The 24,334-nt window shown below is 39.2% G+C and overlaps 1 protein-coding gene across 1 annotated transcript in view; it reads left to right on the top strand.

Annotated features, from left to right (window-relative positions):
- Nucleotides 1-2,628: 2,628 nt before the first annotated feature.
- The window catches only part of TSPAN7 (tetraspanin 7), a 120,445-nt gene continuing 98,739 nt past the window's right edge, over nucleotides 2,629-24,334 (top strand). The window contains exon 1 of the mRNA XM_056131143.1: nucleotides 2,629-2,768. Within this exon, the coding sequence (XP_055987118.1) occupies nucleotides 2,688-2,768 (81 nt within the window). The 5' untranslated portion in view covers nucleotides 2,629-2,687. The remainder of the gene's footprint in view (nucleotides 2,769-24,334) is intronic.

The raw sequence follows: 24,334 nt of genomic DNA, 5'->3' as shown, positions 1-24,334 counted from the left end.
GTGAATTAGTTAAGATGCTGGGTGCCATCTGTGACTATCACACATTCACTTCATGAAATAACCTATGATGTTCAGCAATGTCCTACTTGGAGTGAAATAAAAATTACCAACACCTTGACAGAATAGTTATGCATCGAAAAGACCTTCAGAGGCAAAGGTTACCCACTGTTTTTGTTTGTTTGGCTTTTGGGCTACACTGGCATGCTGAGGGAGCTGTTACTTGCTCTGTGCTCAGGGATCACTCCTGGCGGTGCTGAGGAAACCATCTGTGGTACCAGGAATGGAACCTGGATTGGCCCCACGCAAGGCAAGTATGTTACCTCCTAAACTATCTCTCCAGCCCTTGGGTTTGATATCCTTAGTATCCTTTTCCTAAAACAGGAGGAATCAACCTGGTTTCTGTAGAAATGTATGTGTGGGTGGAATAGGATTGATTTCTGTAGAACAGTGTCTCTCAGTTTGTGATTAAGCCCACTTGAAGAACTTAAAAAAAAACTTTGCTCCTTCACTCCACACAAAATGACTCAGGCTACTTGGTGTGGGGCATGAGGAGTCACAGCTTGGGCACTTTATAAACTCTCCAGGTGACACAAATGAGCAATCAAGAGTTGAAACTCATTGTGCTAGGTCTTCCTTTACAACAGAAATTGTGCCCATCTGTTCCCAATTCTTTCCAATTGCATCCGTATTTGATTTCTCGCCCACATGCACTTTTGCTATGATAGGTTATTTACTTATCCAGGCTCTCCTCTTCCTCATAGTTGTAGCTTGTTTATGCAATGACCTCACTGACCTTGGGACCACTTACAAATCATTGGAGGTAATAATTACTCCTGCAACAATTGACCTTGGCAGTCTTTACCCAAACCTAATGGGCTCTTTTAGTCTTTCACAGAAGGTATCCTTCACATGATCTACCACTGTGTTAGCCTATGTCAGTGTTGCCGGCTCGACTGCAACTGCTTGGGAATCAAGCCAAATCTCCCATAGGATCTGTATTGTGGGTTCATCTACAAACAGAAACTATGCAGGGAGTCACTGTCACTGTCTTCCTGTTGTTCATCGATTTGTTCGAGTGGGCCCAGTAACGTCACCATTTTGACAGTTGTTACTGTGTTTGGCATATCGAATACATCACGGGTAGCTTGCCAGGCTTTGCCATGCGGGCAAGATACTCTGGGTAGCTTGCCAGGCTCTCCGAGAGGGGCAGAGGAATCAAACTCGGGTCGGCCATGTTGGCTGCGTGCAAGGCAAACGCCCTACTGCTGTGCTATGGCTCCAGTCCATGCAGGAGTGGACAAGATTATTTTATTGAGATATAATTTGCATGCCACAAAAGTCATCTTTTTATTAAAGTATGTATCATTCTGTGGCTTTTAGTATATTCACAAAATTATGCCACTGTCACCACCAATTCCAAGTTTTTTTGCTACTCCAAAAAAAGAAACCTTTTGCTCATTAACTGTCAACCCCTCAATGTGCTATGCTTCTTGCAACCACTAATCTATTTCTGTCCTCCTTATGAATTTATCTATTCTCAATATTGACTACACTAGATCATTCAATATGTGGTCTTTTGTATTCAGCGCTTTTGAGTTAACACATTCTGAAGTTTCATCCATATTATATAGCATGTCACAGTACTTCGTTCCAGTTGTGGCTGAATCAGATTTTATTGTAAGGATACATGGCACTATGTTTATTCATTACTGATGCAGAGTGGGGCTGTTTCCATGTTTTGCCAATTATGAAAAAGCTATATAAACATTCCCGTACAAGTTTCTATGTGGGCATATGTTTTCATTCCCAGGAGTGGAATTGCTGGGTCACAATGTTTAGTTTTTGGAGGAACTTCTAAAATATTTCCCATGGCAAGTTTTTATTTTCCACTCTGTTATGTTCTGGGTATATGGTTTCTTAGAGTGGGAAAATGATTCTGGCACTTCGAGCGTTTGCCCCAGTGAATGGGTTAAACATGAAATGGCTGGAGGAGGGGTATCACTAAACAGAAATTTCTGGTCATTTGGCTTCATCTTTCATAATGTGAGGAAATTAAAAATGGAACTCTTGGCAGGGGCAGAGATTTGGGATCTGTCTGAGCTCTCAGGTTCCTGATCATCCTTCCAGCTATTTCTTAGGCCACCTGTCAGTCTGAGCCTAACACGCAGGCCTGCTTGTTCCAAGGACTATTGGACCACTTCCATCTGAGAAGGCCTAGTGGGCACCCAAATTTAGGAACGTGCCTGCTTTGGTGGTGGTGATCGGGAAACAGAAAAAAAAAAACCCTCATGTCGAGGACAGCAAACTGAAACGCCCTAGACCTGGTACAAAGCTGAAGCCTATAGGCATAGCTTTGACCTCTAACCTGGCCTCCTCCCAGCTCTCCTACTCCCTTCCCACCAGCAGCCCTGCTGGCTCGGGGCCGGGGGTCTGAGCCTGCGCGGGCTCGCCGGAGGCCGGGAGGGGCGGCCCGCTCAGCATGCGCAGTCGCTGCAGGGCCCCTCTCCTTCCACCCTCGCCCCGCGAGGTGCGCGCTCACGCACGCGCACGCCTCGCCTGCGCGCGCACCGGGCCTCCGGAGGCACGCGCCCCCGCCCCGCCCCGCCCCGCCCCGCCCCGCCTCCTCCCTCCTCCCGCGGCCGCCCGCCCGCCGCCCGCCGCCGCCGCCGCCGCCGGAGCTCTGTAGTATGGCATCGAGGAGAATGGAGACCAAACCTGTGATAACCTGTCTCAAAACCCTTCTCATCATCTACTCCTTCGTCTTCTGGGTGAGTGGCCGCGCCTGGCCAGTGGCCGGGCCGCCGTCCAGCGGTGGGTGTAGTGATGCTCGGAGAAAAGAAGGGGAAAGAAAAAACCCACCCCAGACCCCAAATCAAATCTCAGCCCCTTCCTTAAGGGGCACGATGCTGGGCCAGGGCTGCAGGATAACTGGGAGCAGGTTCGGGTCTGCTTCGACTTGCACCCCAACCAGCACTGGCTGCAAGGGGCTGCCTGCCTCGGGTGGTGATCGCAGATTGTCGACCTTTCGGAAGAAAAAAAAATAATGCATTGATACATTTTTTTTTGAAGCTCGCGGGATGGGGTGAACCACAGGGGAAAGTTGCGGGTTGGTTGGTCTATTTTCCTCTCTGGACATCCCTCCCCAAACCTCTTTTACCAGCAGGTTCGTGGCCCCTCTTACAATTAACCTGTGGCCGGTTGGGAGTGGGCGCGGGAGCTCGGGGTTAGATTTCCAATTCCCAGCGATTCCCGAACCCGCGGGGCTGCAAGAGGGACGCGCCTGGGGGCCCTTGTGCCTGCCTGGGGGTGGAGGTGGGTGGGCGAAGGCGAACGGAGCCTCGAATAGCACTGGCGGGATTGCAGTGGGGGTTGGGGGTGGGCGCCGCGGTGGCGCAGAGACGCGGGAGGTGGGGAGAGGGTCTTATGTAAACCAGGGGCATCTTTGAGCTTTCTGGGGGACTCGGATGATGGGGCTTGAGACCCTTTCCCCACTCCCTTCTATCTTTACGCCCCGTTTTTGGTCTTTTGCTCGTTGCGTGAACCCAATTTGCGGAGTCCTGGGCGAGGACCCCCGCCGCCTTGGTGACAGCAATTGAGCCCTTCTCCGCTCCCCATCTAATCAGTGCAGTTACGGATCCCTGAAGCTCAATGCAGAAGGGTGACGTCAGCCCCTCAGCCAAGGCCTCGGGGGGCTGCGTGGTGCACCTCGCAGAGGGATGCGCCCTTGCGCGCGCGGGAGGAGGAGGAGGTGGGGGGGGGGGGGGCTCCAGGCTTGAGCCTTACCTCATCCTGTTTGGCAATTCCCGCAATCGGTGCAGGACTAACACTGCAGCGATTCTTTTGGAGAGGTGGGTGGTACCTAAAGACCCCTCCCTATTATTTTTCTTTCCACATCGACGACCCCCCTTTCCAAGTTCCCCATTTTCACATCAAACCACAGGCATTCTGCTAGAGAATAAATGTCGATCACCACCCCACTCCCCTCAATAATCTGTTTCATTTCAGCTTTCCAAGGCAGTAATTTGAAATCTGAGACTCCGTAAAAAAAAAAATCAGTCTCGCCTTCAGTTTGTTTCTGTCTTCTCCCCTACCCCAAATTCGCCCTAATTTTGGTTGGAAACTGGAGCATAGTGCTGCAAGAGATACCCAGATTCTACTTGGTGGTAAATCAGTCTTGCAATGACAAGTTAGGAGGCGAGGTTTATTATGGATAAAAATACAAACCAAGACAAACGAAAACCGCCCACCCCCCCAACTTCCAGTGTCTCCCCTACCCCCGCGGGGATTTCGTGGTCGGAGACATTGGCGATTTTTCAGGTCAGGGAAACTGGACCCTGGAGACCAGGCGTATCCAAAGCTCTGCAATCAGATAGGATAGATTAACTGGTATATCCCTGGTAGGGCTAACACGGAGACCGACTTTTCAGTATGCCCTGAAAACGACGCAGATTGAAAAATTTCAATAAGGGAATTGGGGACTATGCACGGATCCTATCTTAGGTTCTGCCTGGAAGAAGCAGTAATGCCTGCTGGTTGCTGAAACTTCCCAGTAGCCATTCCTGGGAACTGGTATAGCTTTGTATTTATTTCCGTAAGTCTCGTTGTGTTTGGCTCTTCACTATTTACTCGACTTCCTAGCTGTTACTGGAATAAATCAGATGGGTGATTATTTTTAGCTTCCTGAAAAATCGGGTTTTTACTGGATACCTGAAGGAGTGCTTCAGCATCTTCATGGGCTGGTAAGGAAGGGTGCCCGCAAAGCCAAAGCTTCCCATAGGAGCCCTTTAACCTTCCTTCCCTCTCCCCACCGAGACTGATTACTTAATGCCCCCAAAGACATCTTAAACCAGCCACTGCATTTTATGCTTGCTAAAGCTCCTTGGTGACTGGATTTTAATTTTTGTCTACTTTCAAGATTTTCGTAGTCTTAAACACATGTTCATTTGGAGCACTGTTAGTAATTTAAATCGAATTCAATAATCACTCCCTACTTTACACCCCAAAGAAGGCAGATGCAAGGTAAATAGGATATCTCCCTTATGAATCCATGGTCTAAATGCCATGTTTTCTTCTGTACCTTGAATGCTATTTTTTAAAAGAACAGATTTATTAACATGTAATTCACATACTTACATCAGGGTTTCTGAAGTGGGAATTGTATGTGTGTCCCCAGGATATTCCTTCAAGAGGCCACAGGTGAAAATCTCATAAGTGGGGTGGGTTATGGCTTGAGACTAGGGTGCCAAATAGTAGAACTGGGGAATATAGGAAGGAAACATGGTCGGAAGAGGGCGACTATTGGAAAAGGCTTGAAAAACGTTGCATTGCCTTATGTCATCCTTTTAGAGAGGTTCAGTGTATTTTTGTATATTCAGAGATGTGCAACTGTCACCGTAGTCAGTTTTAGAAAATTTTCTAAATGTTTTAAGAAGAAGCATTCTTGACAAAGAAATCCCTTATATTTTAGCTATTGTACCCACAGTTTACTTAATAATCTCTCTAGCCCAATGCAATTGCAATCTTTATTTTCTGTCTCTTTTAAATTTCTCTGTTCCAGTTATTGCAAATAAATGATATCATATAGTATGTGGTCTTTGTGAATAGCTCCTTTCACTCGTACTTATTTTAGATTCATCCATGTTCATTCCTCTTTGTGCCCAAATGATACTACGTAGTATGCCTATATCACATTTCTTTTATCCATTTGTCACTTGATGGATATTTGGATTGTTTCTATCCTTTAGCTGTTATAAGTAATGGTGCCATAAGCATTCATGTACAAGTTTTTGTGTGGATATGTTTTCATTCTCCCAAGAGTGCATACCAAGTAGTGGGATTGCTTGGTCACATGCTGTGTTTAGCTGCTCGAAAGAACTTCCAGACATTTTCTATGCAGTGATACCCTTTGAGGTTCCTCCAGCAAACTTCTGATTTCTCTGTATCCTGCCAACATTTGTCACTCTGAATTTTTAATTCTAGCCCTTCTAATCGGTATCTCACTATAGTTTTTATTTTCATTTCCTTGATGAGTAATGATGCCAAGCATCTTTTTATATGTTTATTGGTCATTTGTTTATCTTCCTTGACAAAATGTCTATTCATATCCTTGGCCCATTTAAAAGAATTGTTTTTTTTAATTACTGAAATGTTCATGTCCATTATATATTCTTGATTTAGGTCTCTTTTTAGACATTATTTGCAACTAAGTTTTCTTACTCTGTGGTGGTTTTATTTCACTCACTGGTGTCCTTGGAAGCACAAAAGATTTTTTTACATTTATTTTTGGTTCATTTTATCTGTTTTTCTTTTGTTGCTCATGAATTTTTTTGCCTTTTGGGCCACACCCAGTGATACTCAGGTTTATTCCTGGCTCTGCATTCAGGAATTACTCCTGTCAGTGCACAGGGGACCATATGGAATGCCAGGGATCGAACCCTGGTCGGCTATGTGCAGGGCAAGCACCCTACCTGTTCTACTATCACTCTGGCCCTGTTGCTCATGCTTTTATCTAAGATCCTTTGCCATATCCATGATCATGAAAATGTACCTATAAATGCTGTTTGTAAGTGTAACTCACCAGTTAAGTAAATGCAACTAATACTTTTGTCTTTTGCACCAGAATTCTATTTGGCACATAGTAGCTATTCAAACATTTTTCAAAATTTTTGGAGTTATGTTACTAACAAGAAAGAGCACGGGGATTCCTTCAGTAGGCCATTTCTTCTGCCTACAGTCACTTTTTCTTTAAAGTGTTCCTCTAAAAGGGGTGGTTCTCAAAACTCTCACAGCGGATAGTTTTTCCATTGGCACCACCCCCACATTTGCCTTAGTTGGGGTGTGATGCTGCTGGCATCCAGTAGGTAGATGCCATAGATGCTGCTAATCATCCTATAAGGCGCAGGACAACCTCTCATAACAAAGAATGATCTGACGTAAAAGATCAACAGTGTCTGCAACCTTTGCACTGTGGAGATTTATATAATGAAGAGAAACAGTCTCATGCAGTACTCTTGTTTAAGTGTTTGGAACCACCATACGTATCACAAGAAGAAAAACATTCTTTATGGTGTCCCATAATTTCTTATTTGAAAATGAAAGGTAGGTTGTTCTTTATATAAAATATTCAAATAGAAAGAATGACCTTCCAGTTAAATAACATCTCTTAGGTAAATGAATCATTTATTTTCCTTAATTTATATGTTTTATTTTCAGGTTTATTGAAGAGGAGGGCAAAACACACATAGGAGTAAGTTATCCTATGTCTTGCGTACTAGCAGACAGTGCCTAGCATAGTACTCTGTAATTATTTACCTAATGTATGAATGAATAAATACAATTTTGTTGACTACTCTTGGGCTTCTTTATTTATTTCAACTCATCTTAATTTGGATGTTTTTAAAAAGTGTTATTTCCACTCTATAGGTGGTGATTTAAAGGTGTTCCTGACATTGGTATTATGGAAAGACAAAAACAGAGGACTGTATAAACACTTGCTTATACTGATGATGTATTCTAATGTGTTTGATTAGTTTACCAAACATTTTGCTGTCTAGCTATATAATTAGAATTTGATTCATTAAGCTTGAATAAAAATGTTATCTTGGGTCCAGAGAAATATTACAGGGTTCCAAAGAATAGCAAAGATATCCATTGCTCAGGAGGAGTTCACTGGTAGACACCTTCCTTGTAGGCATGAGGGTGCTAGTTCAAAACCAGACACTGCCCTAATTAGTGTGATCCTGGCTGCTCTGCCATTTGGGCTTCCTGGTGCCACAAAAAAGTGTGCAACTGAGTGAGTACTGCAACCAAGTGTGCAAACCGTGGTGAACATCACAATCAAGTGTGGAAGCACTTCAAGTATGTGCAGTACCCTCTACACATCATGACAACAATAGTAAAGAGAAGGAAAAGAGTTCTATCTCATGCAATTTTTTTTTAACAAATCCTCCTTCATGTCAAGCAGAATATGGAGCTGGAGTGTTAGATCATACCCAGCTGTACTTAGGACTTAATTCTGACTCTGTGCCAGGGATCACTCCTGAGAGTGCTTGGGTACCATATGTGGTGTTGCAGATCAAACCAGGGTTGATTGTGTGCAAGGCAAGTGCTTGAACTCCTATACTATGTCTCAGGCTCAACAACCAATACTTTTTAAACAAGTGAGATGACTTTAAAAAATTATTTTTTGTGGGGGCTGGAGAGATAGCACAGTGGGTAGGGCGTTTGCCTTGCATGCGGCTGACCCGGGTTCGATTCCCAGCATCCCATATGGTCCCCTGAGCATCGCCAGGATTAACTCCTAAGTGCAGAGCCAGGAGTAACCCCTGTGCATTGCCGGGTGTGACCCAAAAAGCAAAAAAAATTTTTTTTGTTATTTTTTATTTAGGTACCATGAATTATAAAGTTATTCATAGTTGTGTTATACTATTATGTATGCTCTCTAGCTGTAAATTCTATTACAATTTCTGTTAAAAACCCAAAACACATTTCTCTGACAATATGTTTTGTTACTTTACCCCAAAAAATGTGTTTTGTGATATAAATGCTAATTTTGAAGTGAATATTTTAAATTCACTGCATCTAAATCTATAAAAATAATATTCTGAAGAGAAATACTTCTTGCTTCATTTCCCTATGGATAGATTGAAGTTAACTTATTCTTTGATTATTTAAGGAATAATTAGCTTATCAGTAATACTATTTAATTTTCTTTGGTGAAATATCAGTGAAAAATACTATTTTATTTTCTTTGATGAAATTTGTGTTGCATCATTAATCTTTTGGGGGATGATATAAAAATATAAGTTAATTTTTCCTTTTTTCATCCAGAAAGTTTAGGTACTTGTGTTAAATAAAGGGCAAAACATTCAAGAGTGGACCCTGCTATTTTTAGAGTGTTTGCATTTGGTCACGTACTAAACTTTATTATTTTGCAAAGCAGCAAAATTTACCTAGCATTCATTGAATATATTTTATATGCTGGGTATTTCACCATAAAGTTTATCAAGTTTTACTATCTGCTGCTTTTAGCACTTTGCTTTCATTTCTAAGTAATATGTTTATTCTTTTCTCTCTTTTTGGCTTTTTGGGTCACACCCGGAGATGCTCAGGGATTACTCCTGGCTCTGCACTCAGGAATTAGTCCTGGTGGTTCTCAGGGAACCATATGGGATACTGGGGATAGAACCTAGGTTGGCCTTATGCAAGGCAAATGCCCTACCTGCTACTATCACTCCACCCCCAGTAACATACTAATTTTAATAAAGGTTTCCCCCACTATTATACTTTAGAGGCATCATATTAGAATCAGTTTGGTGGTCTGTCTTCATTTAATGGCATATCATATGAGTCTGGAAACATTACCATTTATGTGCAATTTTTTAAAATTATTTCTATACCTTTAAAATAGCTTACCAAATCATACCAAATAGGATCACCCTACTTTGGATAGTGGGGAAAGTCTATCTGGTCCAACATTTCAATATTAGTAGTATATGTCATTTTCCTTTTATGGACGATGAATATTTAGCTTTTCATGATTTCTTACACCTTTCCTGTGTTAGGAAAGATATCCATCATTTATCATTTTATATAGTTGCATATCATTTTTATCATATATCATTTTGGTTAGAGCAGTAGTCTATGATTACACTGTGACTAGGTAAGCTTATTCATAGCTGAGCTATGTAGTCTTTATGATTATTTGAACAGCTTTTTGTTTGCCCTGTAGTTTAAAATTTATTATTTTTAAGTTCCGGAGTGATAGTATAATAGATAGGGCACTTGCCTTGCATGTCACCAACCTGTGTTTGATCCATAACATCACATATTTCTCTGATCAGAAGTGATCCCTGAGTACCACCGGGTGTGACCAAAAACAAACATACAAAAAAAAGAGTAAAATTGTCTTATGTTTTTTAGTGAGGATATACTTCAGTGATAGATTGTTTGCTTTACGCGTGTGAAATGCTAAGTTCTATCCCTAGCATTGCCCCCCCACACACACACATGCACACATTTGCTTTGATTTAGTCATTACTTGTTTACTATGTTAACTTCTAAGATATCCACTCTCTCCTCAAGAACTTGCATCTTTACTGAGAGTAAATCGTATCAGTTTCATATATCAATTTCCTATTTGTGGAGACTTTTCTCCCACGGCGTTCTGACCTTTATTCTGAATGGCTGTTCATTGACCTTTGAAACAGCTGAGAACATTCCTAGGATCCTCCTAGGAAACTCTCACCTTTCATGGTGATCTTTGTTTCCTGGATGTTATTTTATTTCCTTTCATGGTTTATTTCATTTTAATGGCATAGATCTTCTAGCAACTTTCTGAAAAAAAAAAAAAAAAGAACAGATGGACAGATGGGACATTAATATTTTGAGGCCTTGCTAGTATGAAAATCTTATTTCACTCTTGCACTTAGATAATTTGACTGAGTATAGAATTCTGTTTTATAAATCACTGATTCTCATAACTTTGTTGTCTGTAGGAGTCTTCTTGCAATATTGGTAAATCAAATGTTATTCTGATTCTTCTTAAATTCTGTTTTCTTCTTTGAATGCTTTTGGATGCTCTAGTTCTTAGCACTCTGAAATTTCAGAATGTCTTGTTCTGTATCTATTTCCATCTCTTATGTATACCCCTTCAATATAATATCCTTCCACTTGGGGACTTTTTCTGAATTATTTTTTAAAATTAATTTTCCATTATTTCCTCTGTTCTCTGTTTTTATGTTTGGTCAGATTTTAAACAGATTCTCTAATTTTCTTCCTTTCTGTTTTCTTCCTGTTTGACTTTTTTATTCTATTATTTGGTAGATTGCTCCCTCTTTACCTTCCATATTATTTCATTTTAAATTCATCTTCTACCCTAATTTATAGGTGCTTTTCCCCATATATGAATACTCTTTTTAAATAACTGTTGTTTTAAAATATCTCTAGCAATATTAGTGATTTACAAAAATCTTTCTTTAGTTTTTCCCAGGTTTCTTTGTTTTCTAGAGTAGTACAGACTTCAAATTTTTGGTAGCCACATGTTTAAGTAGAGCACCAAGAGAGCAGTGGAAACTATTAGTCTCAGCAGATTTTTGGTTAACTGTAAGTTTGGTTATATGGCTAAGCAGTTGAGTTTTGGAACCAAGATCAGTATCCTTACACAGTTTTCCCTTGGTCTGATCTGTAATGCTTAAAAAGAGTATTCCAGTCTTTTCTGGAGGTAGAAGATAATGTGGAAGATGTGCAAAGGCATTTCTGGTGTGAGTATATATATTCCCATGTCTATATACATATACTATATAAGCTTTTGTTTAAATTCATATTTCAAGTGTAGAATCCATATCCACTATTCTCTTGTATTAGACTTCAGCAAATATCTTCCTCACCCTTCTAGCAAATCTCTGAATCTATGCTAGAATTACAGAATCAAGAGACAGGAACTTAAAGAAAATCTAATTATTTTCAAAACACTTGGTCCAGTTCATCCTCATCTCTACTTATAGATGTGCATGAAACTTGATTTGGGTACAAGTACTTTTTCTTGTTTTTTCTTAGAGCTGCCCTAAGATCTGACTTTTTTCTCAGCCTTCTATGTGTCAAGTGGTCTCCTCTTTCTCTTTGTATTGTAGGTTAAAAAAAAGATTCTTTTTGGTGTTATTTAGTGGAGTTTTGGGAGATAGCCAATGTATGGATGTGTTTAGTCCATCATCTTTAACTGGAAGTCCTTTATATCTGAAACTGTATAATTCATTGTACTAATTAAACACATACTTGGTTATGAGTGAATAGAGCATAGAAAATGACAATAGTTGGGATATCCTAGTAGATTTTGATGCATACGTCTTAATTAAAAAATCTTTGTTGGCCAGAGAGATTATAAAGGAGGCAAGATGCATTACATGTGGTTCTGAGCACCACAAAGAATAGTCCTTGAACACAAACCCAGAGATAAGTACTAAAAATGACTGGGCATGGCCTAACTCCCCTCCAATCCACCAAAATCTTTTGATAATCAAGGGGAGTGTTTACTTGAAATAAGGTTACCAAGGTACTTACTTTTTAAGGTCATTTGGTCATCAGGGATGGGAGTTGGAGAAATGAGAGTGAAGCTTTGAAGGATACTGGTAGTTTTTCTGCCCTTATTATTTCTTATTATCTGTATGTCTTCTGACTTAATTTAGACCTTGCTGGATTAATTTTATATAGGAGGGGCTGGAGAGATAGCACAGTGGGTAGGGCGTTTGCCTTGCACGCGGCAGACCCAGGTTCGATCCTCAGCATCCCATATGGTTCCCTGAGCACTGTCAGGAGTAACTCCCGAATGCAGATCTGGGAGTGGAGTAACCCAAACTCCACTTACTCCACGGAGTAACCTGGCTTTTTGCCGGGTGTAACCCAAAAAGCAAAAAAAAAAATATATAGGAAACAACAGAGTTCAAAGTTTGTTGGTGAATGGGGCACTAATATTAAGAGGATTCTTAATTACATGATATTAATTATGTAATAAGTACATAGTATCAATTAATGTAAAAAGTAAAGTATCAATTAATGTGTGATTATTAATTATTTTATTGCCTAATGATTATTAAACAGATGTTTTTATGTTTCTACTCTGATATCCATTTATATTTATTATAGGACTTCTGCCTTATAATCTGAAACTTCTCTTTTGATCAATTTCACTGTCATATTCAATATGGAATATTGTCTTTAGGGTATGTGTTCTACCTTTTATATCATTTTGGGCACAGTAAGTCTTTTCCAGTTGGTAATTACTTAGAAACTAGCTCCGAATTTTTGTCCAAGTATAATGAAATTACATTTCTCAATTTTAATTGTAGATAATAGATATTTGATTTTACCAGGAACTGTATCACTTATGATTCATTCACTGCTCAGAATTATATACAGTTTTAAGTTATCATCTCAGAAGGTGCTAATAATTGAAAGTTAGCTATAACTTTAAACACATCAAACCTTTGACATAGATTATTAACACCCTGCTAAACTAATTCGAAACATTTAAAACACATTTTTATGTTTTCCTCTTTTCATCTTATTACAGCAGCTTCCAATTTGGCTGTTTTCTCAAGCATTGGATTGCCTCAAGCAAATCATCAGATGACTGCTTTTAAATTTATTATTTTGGCTGTTTAATCTCTCTTGCCAGGATAGAGTGCTTTTCATTCTTTTAAAATCTTCCACATAGAACTCCATTATTCATTAAGAAAAGGACATAAGAGCAAAAGGCAACAGAGGGGTTTTTTTTGTTTAGTTTTTCTTCTTGGTTATTTGATTAGATGTGCATATAAGTTAAAGAGTTGTTAGAAAAATAGGAGATTAATACCCAAGAATTGCCGAGATCAGTACCAGGAGGATTACTCCATGGCTTAGAGGCCAGCCGGGCATTCTAGGGGAAAGGGCAGCTCAGATAGAGAAGGGAGCACCAATTAAAGAGTGTTTGGAGGATCCTCCCAGGATGAGAGATGCATGTTGAAAGTAGACTATGGACCGAACATGATTGCCACTCAATGCCTCTTTTGCAGACCACAACACCCAAAAGGAGAGAGAGAACAAAAGGGAATGCCCTGCCACAGAGGCGGAGGGGGAATGGGGGTGGGAGGGATACTGGTATCCATGGTGGTGGAAAATGGGTACTGGTGGAGGGATGGGTATTTGATCATTGTATAATTGAAACCCAAGCACAAAAATTTATAAATCTACAACTGTACCTCATGGTGTTTCACTAATAAAAATTAATTTAAAAAAAGAGTTGTTAGAATTGAGGATTATAGCTCATAGTGGGGAAGATTTGTAGTGCTTTATATTTATATATTTATACTTATATATTATTTAAATGTGGCATTTCAAAAACCAGCATGTCTTTTTTATTTATTTATTTTTTTCGCATTTTGGGTCACACCCGGCGATGCACAGGGGTTACTCCTGGCAGTGCTTGGGGGACCATATGGGATTCTGGGAATCGAACCCGGGCTGGCCACGTGCAAGGCAAACAGCCCTATTCACTGTGCTATCACTCCAGCTCTCAGCATGTCTTTTAGAAGAAATTATAGGTGTTTTGTATGAGAAGGTAAGGTGAGTCAGGTTCCGGTACTAGTTGAACTAGATGAGTGATTTTCAGTTCTATGTGCTGATTAGGATTGACTAAGAAGCACTAAATACATGCTTAGACCCCACCTTAAGAGCTTCTGCACTAATCTGCCAAGTGATTAGGCTGTGCAAGTACACTTGAGAACCATTGGTTCTGAGAGACTTCAGTTTACAAGAGCAGATCTAGTTAACTTTGAGTTTTCTGGATCTGGAGAAAGCTCTTGACTAATCTAAGTAGTTTCTAGCATTGGACTGTTGATTTGGGTTTGTTTTACTAAAAGTGTAAAGTTAGGTCTCTAGTATCTCTTACTAGATTAAAATAACTCTAAGGAGAATTATAAGTCATTTATAACTAGAGGAGTATTCACTAGAATCACCAAAGGACTCTTAAAAAAACATGATTTGTGCTATCTCATAAAGTTTCCATTTTAATAGATCAAGAGAGGGTCCTGAGTATGCATTTTATTTTTTTATGTAGGAGTACTGCTATTTATTCAGCCACTGATTAGCTGATTGAATTGTGCATGAACTCCACCTTAATTTTTTCCCATTTTTTATAATTTTATTTATTGAATCACCGTGAGAGCAGTTACAAAGCTTTCGGGTCTAAGTCTCGGTCATACAATGAAGCACCCGTACCTTCACCAGTGCCCATTCTCCACCACCAAAAACCCCAGTACACCCCCATCCCACACCTTCCCCCTCCCTGTGGGGCAGATGATTTCCACGTTACTCTCTCTCTACTTTGATCACATTCAATATTTCGACACCAGACCCACCATCCCACCATTATTATTTGAGATTTTACCCCAACCTGAGTATGCATTTTAGAAACTCATTGTCCAAAGTTATTTTGTTTTGATTCCTGCGATTTTGCCTATGTGGTCTATGATACAGTTTGTTATATATAAATTCTTAAAACACGAGTGCTTCCGATGATGTGATTTGTGGTATCAAAACTGGTTTGGAGAAGAAGTTCCATAAGGAATATATAACCAATCTAGTATATTTGTTACATGAAACTAGTTTCTGCAAGCATCTCCAGTTGAAATCTTGGAGTTTGAGGTAGTTTTCATTCTGTTGGGGAATCTATTGCTATTTGCTGTTGCTCTGAGAATTTAGGAAGAATTTGGATTGCCCTCTGCCAAAAGATGAGGCCATCATCCAGTATACAGAACAAAAATCTGAATTCCTTTCTTTGCAAACTTAGGGAGCTGTGTTAGTCAAGCATAGTTAATGAATGAAGCACATTGCTTGTCTTTTTGGAATCATGGTGGTTGCTTTGCTTACAGATGTATGAGTGGTTGACCTTGGCCTTAAAACCATGGCTGCTTAGGTGAAACTTGTGAATTGTCTCTGAGAAGTGTGTTTACTGCAGCAAGTCTGCTGCTGATTGGGTTATCTTGAATCATGCAGGGCTGAGATCGTAATTTGCTTTCTGAAGCATGTTGCCTGGAGCACATTGAGTTGTCCTTGAAAGACTGAGATGATTTACCACTGACCAAATAGATAAAAAGTGGATTCTGCTGGTTACTAGTTCCCATGGCTATTGGATAATCAATCTTCTTTCCATTCCCGCTAATAGTGAAGAGACTTTTATTCATGCTTCAAGCTACCAATTTTTGTTCTTAGCGAAATGATTGCTTCTGCACCTTAATTAGATCACTGAGGTAGACCATTTGGCTTGAAAAGGAACCCAGGTTGATTATGGGAATGGGTGGTAAAGGCTAAGAAACATCTCTTCCATACCCTCAGCTCTCTTTGCATTCTATTTTGAGGAATTCTAGGGTCTCCTGGTTTCTATTTCATATTTTGAACTGTATAACTCACTTGAAATTCTTTGTAACCATTGTCTTGTGTTGCAGTGAATTTGGAATTAGAACTGTATGCAAACCTTAGCTTGTACATTTGCTATGTAACTTAAGGCAAGTCACTTGATCTCTCTGTGCCTCAGTTCTCCCTTTATACTCTGTGGTATATGTGTTTACCCACCTCATTGAGGAAGATTAAATGCTGAATTCATATGCTTTGTAAAGTTTTTAAAATGTCTTATCGTTTGGGAAACTTCATTCTTTATAGTGTACATCATTTTAATGGTTTACACATGGGAGGCATTATGCCAATATTTGTTGAATGAATATGTTGATCAGAACTCTCCCTATCCTGGAAATTATGGATGAGTAACATTTCAGGTTTTACAGTTTGCTACCAAAGAGAGCTGGGATTGCAGAAGGATTTGAATGGATACCCCAAATATGGTAAGTTTGAATTGCCAACTTTGCCTTTGTGATGGGGTGTTTCTATAGGAAAAATAAGTATAAATATGTTGTTAAAAATAAAATGAAGTATATATGACCTCCACTATTCTTTAAAAATAAACTTAATTTAAAAATAGTTTAATATATGTAGAAAATTATGGCAATGTTCACAGAGTCATATACCATAAACATCTAACATATTAGTATAATACACTTCTTAGAAATAGTTGCCCAATACTTATATTTTTATTTGTATTTTGGGCCACACCCAGCTAAGCTCAAGAGTTACTCCTGGTGATGCTCAGGGAACCAGATGGGATGCCTGGTCTTGAACCTGGGTCAGCTGTGTGCAAAGCAAGCACCTTATCGGCTGTACTATCTCACTCACTGGGTCCTGATAAATTATTATTAAAGTTCATATGTTCAGGTTTTTTGAAAAATTTCCCTAATATCCTTTGTTTGTTGTGAGGTTCTACTTTGTTTACTACTTTACATTTAGTAATCATATTTTGATTACTTCATTACATTTAGTAGTCATATTGCCTTAGGCTTCATTTGCTTTAACAATGTCAGTCCCTGGAGTGCTTGGGTGATCATATAGGATGCTGGGGATTGAACATGGTTTGACTGTATGCAAAGCAAGCACGTCACCAACTGTACTGTTTCTCTGGCACCTTATTTTGATGACTTTGGTAGATCTGAAGAATATTGGTTATGTATTTTGTACACTGTCTCTCAGCTGTGATTTGTCTGATGTTTTCTCATAAGTGGACGATTTGTTTGTTCAGTGGAAGACTGCTTTACCCCTGGAAAGATAAAGTGTCATTTCCGTCGCATTATGCCAAGCATATATATAATCTATATGATTCATTACTGCTGATATTTACCTTGACTGCCTGGAGAAAATCAAGTTTTTCTACTGTTAGTTACTATTTCAAACAACCTTCCCATGCTGCCCTCTTGGGACAGAATGCATCTTTCTCATGTTCTAGGGGTTAGGAGATGTATTCTGTTTCCTTCAGGGTACACTACCATTATTTTTATTGTTATTTTTATTGAACACATTAAAACCGACAGTAAATAGTTGTTAGACAAATAGAAAACATTTAAGTTAGTTGGGAACTAGACAAGGATTCTTAGCATTATGATTTTGATTTAGTAAATACAATTAAGTAATAACACTAGAAGTGACAAAATTATCTTTATACAAATACAGTTGTACACAAATCCCCCCTCAGTGTTTAAAAAGGTTTAAAAAATTAAAAAGGTTTTAAATTGAATCACTATGAGATAAATCATTACAAAGCTGTTCATGAATGTTTTAACTAAAAATTACTAAGATAAGTTTGTAAAGTGGCTTGTTACAAAGTAGAAATTTTTTTAATTAGGTGATTTTTTTGTAGTATTTTAGCATAAGCCTTTGAACAGAAAAGAAAACACTAAATTTTTAGTAGCAATAGAAGTCATAAGTAATTCAAAAGAAAGTGAACAGAAAAGACCATACTGTAATGTGAAGAAAATGAAAATCTTACTGTGTCATAAAATAAGATTTCAACAGATTAAATGATGAGTTCTTGAGTGGTGAGATTTAATATAAAAGTATCACTTTTCTTAAAATGTATTTAAGGAAATATCAATTAAAACCCCCAAAGTATGTATTTTGTGACCATACTCAGCAGTGCTCAGGGATTACTGCTGGCTCTGTGCTCAGAGATCACTATTGGGGAAACATGTGCATTTCTGGGCATTGAAATTGGGTTCAGCTGCACGCACCGCAAGCACTAGCACCTTACCCTCTGTAAGCACCAAATAATTTTTTGAGGGATGGGATAGAACTTACATAAAACATTTTTCACTTAGAATAAATGCCTAAGAATGCAATGAGTTTGGAGGGGAGAAAGGGTGTGCCTTACTAGTTATTAGAAACTCTTGTGCAAACTATAAAAATAGCATCTCTGGTTCTCAGTTTGGTGCCTTTGCCCTTATTGATTCCTTCCACCTGGGTGTGGGCAGGACTGTGACTTCCATCTATTAGAAGACAACAAAAGTGCCCAGGTATATGAAAACTTGGTTGTGTTTGCATTAAGTAAGATGGTAATATCTGTCTTGTTGACTCTGTCTCTTGCTGGCTTTGAAGAAGCAAGCTTCTATGATGCCATCTGCTTTAGAGAGAGGGCCACATGGCAGGAACTGAGGACAGTCCTTGGCTGATAGCCACACAGGAAACTGAGGCCCTCCATGTGACAGCCAGGGAGCAAAAGGATGATGCCAACAATCAGGTGATTTGGAAGCGCATCCTCCCTCATTGCGTCTCAGATGAGACTGCAGTCTCCTGATAGCCTTGATTAAAGCTTTCAAAGACCCTGGAAGACGTGACCTAGTTAGACTGTGCACATATTCCTGGCCCTACAAAAACTTGGATAAAAAATATGTGAAGACTTTATATTTGTAGTAATACTGTTAATGTTTTGGTAAGTGATACCATGGTGAAGTCATTAATTCAGAATGATTCAGTGTGAGTGAAATGATGCATACAGAAAACAAAATTTTAGCCTATATTATGGTTTAATAGAAATGAAAAGGAATATTCATTTTATTTATTTTTTAATAGATATTTATTTTATTTTTATTTTTATTAGTGAAACACCATGAGGTACAGTTGTAGACTTACAAATTTTTGTGCTTGGGTTTCAATTATACAATGATCAAATACCCATTCCTAGGAATATTCATTTTAGATAGAGGAAGCTAGATTTAAGTTATGCTGCTACTGTTGGATATGTGAGCAGAAAGTGAATTAGAGTCTTTCCTTAAAATATATAAAAACTCCTTCCTGCTTTAAATGCTGAAATAGAAATGAAATCCTCTTATAAAGAAAAGATCATATATGCAAAACAAGAAGCAAAATGCCCCAGCCAAGCTGGAGACACCAAAGTAATTAAATTTAAAAAAATAATTAGTGTATTTGCTTATGATAATTTTAATTATATGGCAAAAGTTATAATAAAGTCAGTTGTACTTTATCAAGATAAGGCGATGTAAGGAGATAGTGTCAGACTGTTAATTAATATAGTTTTGTCTTCATTAAGAAGATCTTGTTACCAAAAAAATCCATTTATGTTCTGATGCAGGCTTCTTAATGTGGACCTGACAGCACAGTTTGCTGACCAGCACTGACCCATTGACCACAGTTTGGTAATTAATGCTCTAGAGAAGGGATTAGAAGTTTACATACAGCACCAGATAGTAATTATCAGTCATAACTGCTTAGATCTGGCATTGCTATATGAAAACCGTGGAAACAATATGTGAGTGAATGAACAAGGCTATATTACAGTAAAACTTTAGTTGCAAATAGAAAGTGGCCAGCCAAATTTGGTCTGTGGCCAATAGTTTTCTGAATCCCGTTCTGTGGTTCTGAGGAAAGTATCTTCTTTAGACTTAAGTTTTCTATTTCCAGAGTTCCTATGATCCTATAGGACTGGGAAGGACTCATGCTTGATAACTTATAGGTTGAAAGTGCTGGGCATGCACTATCCAGTAAGATTGCCATTGAGTACTTCTTATATGGTAGTGGAAATTAAGGTGTGCTCCAAGTGTGCAATAAATAAGAGAATTTTGAGGAGTTAATATGGAAAATTTAAATACATTGATCTCATTTTGAAATGGTAATGTTTTGGATGTATTTACATAAGTAAATAATTGTCTCTGTTTCATTTAGACTGTGGCTGCTAGAAAATTTAAAGTTAGACATATAGCTTACCAATTTATCTCTGTTGGCCAGTACTGGGTCAAAGTGACTAGAAGTTTGAGTTAAATGCTATGGGACCAAGGAAGAGAGCTCACCCAGCTGGGGATATTGGAAAGATCACCAGGATAGAAATGACTTTGGAAAATCATGATATTTTGACAAGTGGTGCTCTGAGGGCTATTAGATGGAGGAAACGATGTAAGTAGAGGGTTAGAGAAAGCAGAATGGTTTCTATTTAGAGCAGGGACAGAAGTGAGTTTAGCTGTTCATGAGATGGGCCATATGATGAATCTACATGGCTACATTATTGTGGATTGACTGCCTGGGTTAGGACTTAGTATCTACATTGGTTGGCAGGGAACTGGAGACTTATCCATCTTTTTGAGCAGGTTGTGGTAGCTTTGAGAGCTGTACTTCATAGTTATAATCCAGAAGTAACAAATGGGTTGGAATAAGAAAATCAAGAAATGGTGCAAGCATTAACTAGATGATCATATGACCCCCTCATGGAGAAATTTGCCTTAGAAGAAGGTGCTTCAAGGTTAATATGTGTTCTGTTCTGCAAATGTTTAGCTTGAGACACCTATGGATTTGAACAACCAGCTCTCAGGTTGTTCACTTGTATCTTTTTGATGACATATGTTGCCCTGAGAAATTCATTACTTTAGCCTTCCTTCTTTTCCTTCTGATCCTTCTCACAGTCCACTACAGTCATGGTTAATTGACCAAGGGAAAGGACCTGACCCTTGTTTTTTGTTAGCTGGACAGTGGGAATTGAGATGATCATTTTGGCAAGATGAATGGAGTGGTTCATCGTTTAGGCATTTGAATTTGAGGTGTAAGAGTCAAGGTTGGTGTAGGATCATAAGAAGGATCACAGGGGCAGTTATCAAGGACAGAGAAAACCTATATCTGGGAATGGTAGAAAGCTAAGTGTAACTAGTAAATTCCTGGTTATTAGACCGTATAGCTCTTGGAAAGGCTTCCAGAAGTCTATGCTTTTCCCTTCAGGTTGGAAGAATGACTCTTCATGGTTCTGAAAAGCCCTGGCCAAGTGGATGTGATCCCTCTCCTTAGTTCCTCCTTCCAAGCAGTAAAACTCCTTGACTGAAATGGATGATGTTTGAAGTGGTTAAAAGGCAGATTTAAAATGGAAACCCGAGTTGGTGTGAAGCTGGAAAGTTGAGAAGAGCCGATTTGTTTAAAGTAAGAGGCAGGAGATAGTAAATAATATTCTGTTCAACTGTACAGTAATTCTAAGTGCAGTCGATGCTAAATTGCTCTGGGAAAGTAGGTGTAGCTAAGTAAGCAATCAACAGCACTAATGGAAACCTGCGTTTCCGGTAAGTCTTGCTGAAGAGATATAAGGCTCTGCTACAAGGTGGGAACAAGTTATTCAAGCAAGTTACTTATTAATTTCCTTAACAGCAGCTGCTGTGTTTGTGAAGTGAGTTTGATAGTTGTTTTAGTATATATCCTTCAGAGAGGTTTAAAGGACAAACAAAAACTGCTTTGCATGTTGTATTCCTCTTAAGATAGGCATAGCACTCAGAGGTGGTAGTCTGACAGTTTTTAATAATGGCTTCGAATAGGCAGCTCTGACTGAAAGCTCAGCGAATACTTTTGTTGCTTTTGTTGTTGTTGTTGTTGTTGTTTTGCATATCACATGTGGTGCTCAGGGACTACTCCTGGTTCTTTCTCAGGGATCACTCCTGGTGGGGCTCAGGGGTGCTAGGGGTTCTAGGATCAAACTCAGGTTTGCTGCATACCAGACATCTTACCCACTGTACAATCTCTTTGGACCCAAGAAGATATTTTATTGTTTATTGATATGCCTTTTTTTCTTTACTTTTTGGGTCACACCTGGCAATCCACAGGGGTTACTCCTGGCTCTGCACTCAGGAATTACCCCTGGTGGTGCTCAGGGGACCATATAGAATGCTGGGAATCGAAACTGGGTCAGCTGCATTCAAGGCAACCACCCTACCTGCTGTGCTATTGCTCCAGCCCTGATATGCCTTTTGTTAAAGAATATTTTTAATGTGGAAGATCATGGTGTTTTTGTTTCCTATTATTAGTTGCTACAGTGGTTATTGAGCATGTACTATAAAGGAAAAGGATAGTATTAAGCACTTCACACACATTACCTTGTTTATTCCTCATAACATTCTGTTGAAGGATCCTCATTTTGAGAAGAGGCAGCTGAGATGTAGAGTTTGGCTTAAGGTTATGTTTAAGATTCAGCATACCTTTTCAATTTCACTGGGTATAGTGCTCTCATTGTCTCAGGGCCACCCTTCTAGGTGGGTTTGTCCAGGAGTTAGAGTGGTGATTTTCAACCTTTATACACTTGTAGACTGATGAAGATAGGAAAATTACTTCACAAATACCAAGTGAAAATTGAAACCATTATTTCGATGTGTAACATTCAATGTGCTTAAAATTCTAATATTGTAGATTGAGAACCCTGCATCAATAGCAATAACTTTTTCCTGGATCAAAAGCAGTCCAGGGCTAGCAGTTGGAAACTATGGTTAGAGTATACCCTGTGAGTCTACACCGCCTGGAACCATGAGACCCTGACCTCTGTACACATGCTCAAGCTTCATGCACAAAGGCCAAGCTGGTACATCAGAAGGATCAAAGTGTCTGTTGAGCTTCAGTGCCAGTAATTATGACACATAGTTTCCTTGTAGAAAAAAAGGCCAGGACCATATTTTTAGTATTTTCCTGTCCATCTTTCAGCTCCAAACTCAAGTGAGAGGTATATGGCTTCACAGAGAGAGGAAGCTGAAGATTGCCCAGAGATCTTCATGTCAGTGCTTCCCCCGAAGAGCTGGGCAACTGCCCATTCTCTTACCAAAATTTAGAATACATAAATGTCTTTCCCTCTTCACCTTGTGGTTGGTGTGGAAAGACACAAGAAATTGTAAATTTCAGAAGAATAAGTAGCATTTTTACTCTGTTATTTAAAAAAATTGATACCAAAAGACTCCAAATTCCTAGCCCAAACCATGTGGGTATTTTTTCCCGCTGTTGTGAAATATGTGAGTGTGTGAATTTGTCTCCTATGGCTAGAAGCCCCCAGCCACTTTGGATAAGGCAGTAAGGACAGAAGCCAAGGCTTATAAGCTGCTGGAGTTGCACTTTTCTTTTTCTTTACTTTTGAGAAGCAAGATGGAAAGGAGTGGGAATCATCAGGCACTTTTTCTACGGAGCAGACATTAGCTTCAATTTGTGTTAATAAAGCCACATTCAAGTGTGGGCCACCAGTGGTACACACAGGCCTATTAAGTACAGTTATCCTAAACCATACACAGACACATAAGATAACTCTTGTCACAATTTCTGCATCAAAGTTCATCATCTACCTGCCCTTAATTTACCTTCAGACTGTAATATCAGTTATTTGTACCTCCTGTTTATGGCGATAGGAATTCTTGCCTGCATTGAAGTATTTATTGCTAATGAAAAGGATTTAAGAAATTTGGCTGGATAAATAATATCAAAGGTAAGTTAACTGCTTTATGTATGGCTGACACCAGTTCAAATCCCCAGCACCACTTGTAGTCCCCAAAGTGCTTCCAGGATTGATTCCTGAGTGCAGAGCCAGGTGTAAGTCCTGAGTATGGGTGGGTGTCTCCCAACCCCCCAAAAAACAAGCAAGAAAAGAATTTCAAAAATTTTAGTGTATTGGAGAAGGCCTTTTACAAAGAAAGTCTCTCCCAGGCTGCTAAAATCATATCCTATATATGAAGGGACTCTACATATGTGCCAACACTATGATAATTCATGCATTCTAGATATAAAGCTCAATATAAATTATTTCTTAGGTCAGTTAGCTAATGCACGAGTTCTAGTTCAACAATTGCTCAAACTGGGGTGCAGGTCTCAATTCTTAGATTTATCAGGTGGCAGAAGAAAGGGATTTAAACCTTGGAGTGTGGTGACTTGGGGTCTAGCTTCAACAGATCTGATTTAAATGTAATCATTCTACAGCACCATTTTTTCTAATCTTGCTCTGGGTTCTTTGCACCATTTTTTCTAATATTGCTCTGGGTTTTTTGATTATTAGGTCCCTATAATTTTAAGGTTTAACTGCTGAAAATTATGAAAGGATTAAAAGATTTATTTGGAGGTGAGGGTTTTGGTCAGAGACAGAAAATGCATCTCCAATGAGATGACTTCATTATATCACTTCCAATTAGTGGGT

Source organism: Sorex fumeus, unplaced genomic scaffold (genome assembly GCF_029834395.1).
Source record: "Sorex fumeus unplaced genomic scaffold, SorFum_2.1 ptg000086l, whole genome shotgun sequence".
NCBI lineage: Eukaryota > Metazoa > Chordata > Mammalia > Eulipotyphla > Soricidae > Sorex > Sorex fumeus.
Note: the sequence above shows the minus strand (reverse complement) of the source record. Positions and strands in the feature narration are given on the sequence as shown.